This window comes from Vicia villosa, unplaced genomic scaffold (assembly GCF_029867415.1).
Source record: "Vicia villosa cultivar HV-30 ecotype Madison, WI unplaced genomic scaffold, Vvil1.0 ctg.000217F_1_1_3, whole genome shotgun sequence".
NCBI classification, from domain to species: domain Eukaryota; kingdom Viridiplantae; phylum Streptophyta; class Magnoliopsida; order Fabales; family Fabaceae; genus Vicia; species Vicia villosa.
In genome coordinates, this window is record NW_026705081.1 from 447,423 (window position 1) to 451,477 (window position 4,055).

General features: G+C 30.8%; 1 protein-coding gene across 1 annotated transcript; it reads left to right on the forward strand.

Annotated features, from left to right (window-relative positions):
• The first annotated feature begins 1,235 nt into the window (after positions 1-1,235).
• Positions 1,236-3,098, forward strand: LOC131625426 (uncharacterized protein At4g28440-like). Its single transcript, XM_058896287.1, has 2 exons — positions 1,236-1,590; positions 2,755-3,098. The coding sequence occupies exons 1-2, from the start codon at positions 1,359-1,361 to the stop codon at positions 2,943-2,945; spliced, it is 423 nt and encodes a 140-aa protein (XP_058752270.1). The 5' UTR covers positions 1,236-1,358; the 3' UTR covers positions 2,946-3,098.
• The last annotated feature ends 957 nt before the right edge of the window (positions 3,099-4,055 follow it).

Genomic DNA, 4,055 nt, shown 5'->3' on the forward strand with positions numbered 1-4,055 from the left:
ATTTATTTTGTATTTATATTATATTATAATATTATTTTATAGTATATTATCCATTATATATATATATATATATATATATATATATATATATATATATATATATATATATATATATATATATATATATATATATATATATATATATATATATATATGTGTGTGTGTGTGTGTGTGTGTGTGTATTTTATTGGGTTATTTATGACTATATAGATACTTTTGATAAAAATATGTTAATATTGTTATATTGTTATGTTAAAAATGTCAAAAACATAAAAGCATAAAAATATTAAAGAAAACCTCATTGTTTACCAATTTTTGAGACGAATTGTAAGTTGGTTGTCAAAGCTTTCACTGATTGTAATTTAGTGCCTTAGAAATTAAAGTCTCGTTGGCTTACGTACTGGAACTACACTCTTAGCATTGATTTTCGAATCACGCACATTTACCGTGAAGTCAATTTTTATGCAGATTTCCTGGCTAATATAGGTTTTAAGAGCAAAACAATTTCTTGGTTTAGTTATGTTCATAAGAAAATTAGTAAGGATTACTTGTTAGATAAGATTTGAACCCCTAAGCTTAGGCTTTGAGCATAAGAGATTTTGGTTTCGTCCCTCTCATTTTTTGTAATCCTCTTGTTTTTAATATATTTTCTCTTTTAAGTTAAAAAAAATCAATATCTAAAAAATAAAATAAAAGTTAAAAATGACTACCGAAACTATTGTGCAAAACCTTTCGGAACACAAAATAAAAGTTAAAAAATGACCACCACAAGTCTCTTGCAAAATTTTCCAATATATAAAATAAAAGTTAAAAAATAAAATAATTAATTAATTAAAGGATAAAATTATTGATATTTTTTATAAAATGTAGAGGTATGAGATTAAAGGTAAGGAGGATACAAAGGAAAATTTCTTCCAAAATACTATACCGAATTTCTTGAAAAAAAGCTGATATTTCTTCGTACATTGATATTTCTAAAGAAGTTATTGAAATCAATGGATCTTTATTGAATTTTTTAAAAATATCTAATAATTCTTCATAGAAAATAATAAAATCTACTAAAAGCTTTATAAATAATCCGGTATAAAAATATGTTAAATCCTAAAAAACTACTAAACACCGATCAAATTAATCAAAAACGCTTAAAGCACAGATTCAGGAGTGTCAAGATATGACAGGATAGAGGATGGCAGGACAAAATCTTATAAAATGGGCTTATCCAAAAAAATAATAGGCCCAAGATTGATGAAATCCCCAAATCCAAAATCAAAAGCTGAGAAAAAGTAGGGTTAGAGATTTTATTAACTTCGATCAATCGATTCTTTCGGACACGAAGCTGAAACGCGAGCGGTGAATCAATGGCGTCACAAACGATAAAGCGAAAGCCAGTTTTCGTGAAGGCCGATCAGCTGAAACCAGGGACAAGCGGACACACTCTGACAGTGAAGGTGGTGAGCTCTTCACCGGTGAAGACGGTCCCAAGCCGCGGTGGTCGATCGTCGGTGATTGCTTCTCGCCCCTCCCGTATCGCTGAATGCGTCGTTGGAGATGAAACTGCGGTGATAATCTTTACCGCTCGAAATGAACAGGGTATGATTTGTTGTGTGTTGCGTGTTGTTCATAGCATAACTTTTTTTTTTTTTTTGTAGAATTTCAGTGTTTTTGGATATGCAATGTTATTGACATTTCATTGAATTAAAGATAGAATTGCTTTTAGTTTAAAGTTCCATTTCTAAGCTTTAAGGACTTGAAAGAGTTTTTAAGGCATGTGAATTAACCTATGCTACTCTGATGATTACTGATGATTATGTTTTGTGCTTCAATGGCTATGAAGCAAAGATACCAAAAACATGTAATAATTTGAAAAAAAATGAATAAATTAAAAGTAATCACTAGTGTTGTTTTGGACTGACGCGGACATACCTTTTTCTAGAGGTGATGGTGCTACAGTGTTTACTGGTTATGTAAATGTTGGAAATAGACTATCATTTAAATTTTATTGATTTTATCTTGTTTCAGTGTGTCTGGAAATTTAAATTAGGAGACCCGATTTTGTGCATATTGTTTGTTACTTGTTATGCTTTCAAGTCTGTTATTTATTGCGGGTCTCGGAAAAATAGAGGTTTCTTCAAGCTGTGCTAGTGCTATAGCGGTACTATATCCGCCATTTACACTTTATGCTAAAGAGTGGATTGCAGAACAGTTACAATTTGTTCAAATTCTGCTATGCGACGCCGTTATTTGACAACACTGAGTAAAGTATTAAAAGGATGTGCGGAATTAGGTTAAAGGGATATTGTCTTGTGGTTTCTGACAATGTTGGGATTGAGCGCCCTAACTGAAGCTTTCCAGATAAACTTTATGTAATGGGATGAGTGTTTGTGTTTGAGAAAAATAGTAACTTTTGGAGCCCATACACATCCCACCTTTGGCATTGCGGTGATGGATATGCAGCAATGACCGATTTCGTTGCTTGGTATGAAGGAATTTGTATTCTATCGATAAACCTATGAGTTGGATTTATTGGACGGTATGAGTAAATTCCTATATGATGATTAAAATTAAGAGTCTATTTGCACGTTATTTAGATGCTAGAGTATAGTTAGTGGCCATGAGTGTTATATTTATCACCCGATTCTGTAGCACAACTTTTTGTGCTTTATTTAGTGTTCTTATTTCTTGCTTGTTTTGAAAAGGGATATCAGTTTGGCTCATTTTATTCTAATGGTGATTAATCTATTTACTTTAATGCAGTGGACCTCGTGAACCCTGGTGCAACTATAATTCTGCGTAATGCCAAGATTGACATGTTCAAGGGATCTATGAGGCTGGCAGTTGATAGGTGGGGGCGTATAGAGGTCACAGAACCTGCAAATTTTGAAGTTAGAGAAGATAACAATCTTTCGTTAGTTGAATATGAGTTGGTCACTGTCCCTCAAGAGTGATTTTAGCCTACGAATTTATCAAGGGTTCCAATTTTTGTTTGACCATGGTAAAATTGACTGCTGTGCAGGTTCTTATATGATACAGTCTTGATTATTAGTCTTAAGAATGCTGTGGTTAATGCTAAGATTTATATTTCAGGTCATTTTTTAAAATTGATAATGCTTGTGCTTTTGATACAGAACCGTAAATATTGTTAAATGTTTCACAAATTAAAGTGTATACAGTTCTCTTTGAGCAAAACATCAGGCTTTCCCTGCAAATGCGTCTATGAAAGCCGCACGGGTTAATGTTCTTGTAAATGACACCATTTTTAAAATTTTTTCTATATTATTTGCTAAGTGTTGGTTTGGAGGAGGAACCTTTGACAAACATTTTTTTTCTATATTATTGATTTTCAAAATTGATTTGGTTCTAATTGGGCTAGAAGTAAAGTGTGTTTTGCTTGGATGTTTTTCTTTAGTAAGCAGGTTTGATATAAAGTTGTATAAACTATACTTTTATTAACTCTTCTGATCAATTGAGAGTCTAAGGTATAATGAACAATAATGTTAGAGAAGTCACTTGTATTTTTACTAAAATAATGATGGTATTAGGGAAAATAATTTGCTATATATTATATTATGAAATCCAAGGCACAAAGTTGGTAGAAGTTAGGGCAATCTATATTTGAAAAATCAAATTTTCAACTTAATATAGATTTTCTTCACCTACAAGTATATTTTTAACATGTGCTTCGACTCTTTAAAGGTTTATTTTGTTCCTTAACACGGAATCTATAGTAGTCAAAGGGCAAAACTATTTTATAGTTATTTGCAAAAACAAATGGGATATTATAGTCCATGCATCAATATTTTTTACTAAATTGTCTTTCAAATGATAATGTAAATTATTAAGTTATTGATATGACAGTAATGATGTTAATTAACAAAAAATAAGGTACAAGTTAGTCTCTCCCTTAACTAAAAAGAAAAAAAATTAAGAGATAAAATTCATTTTATTCCTTCCCAAAAAATGAAGCACAAATTAGTTTTTGAAATTAGTTTTTAGCTTCTTACAAAAGTAAACTAGGTCAATACATACCTTAAAGGCTTAAACTGAATTTATGCAAT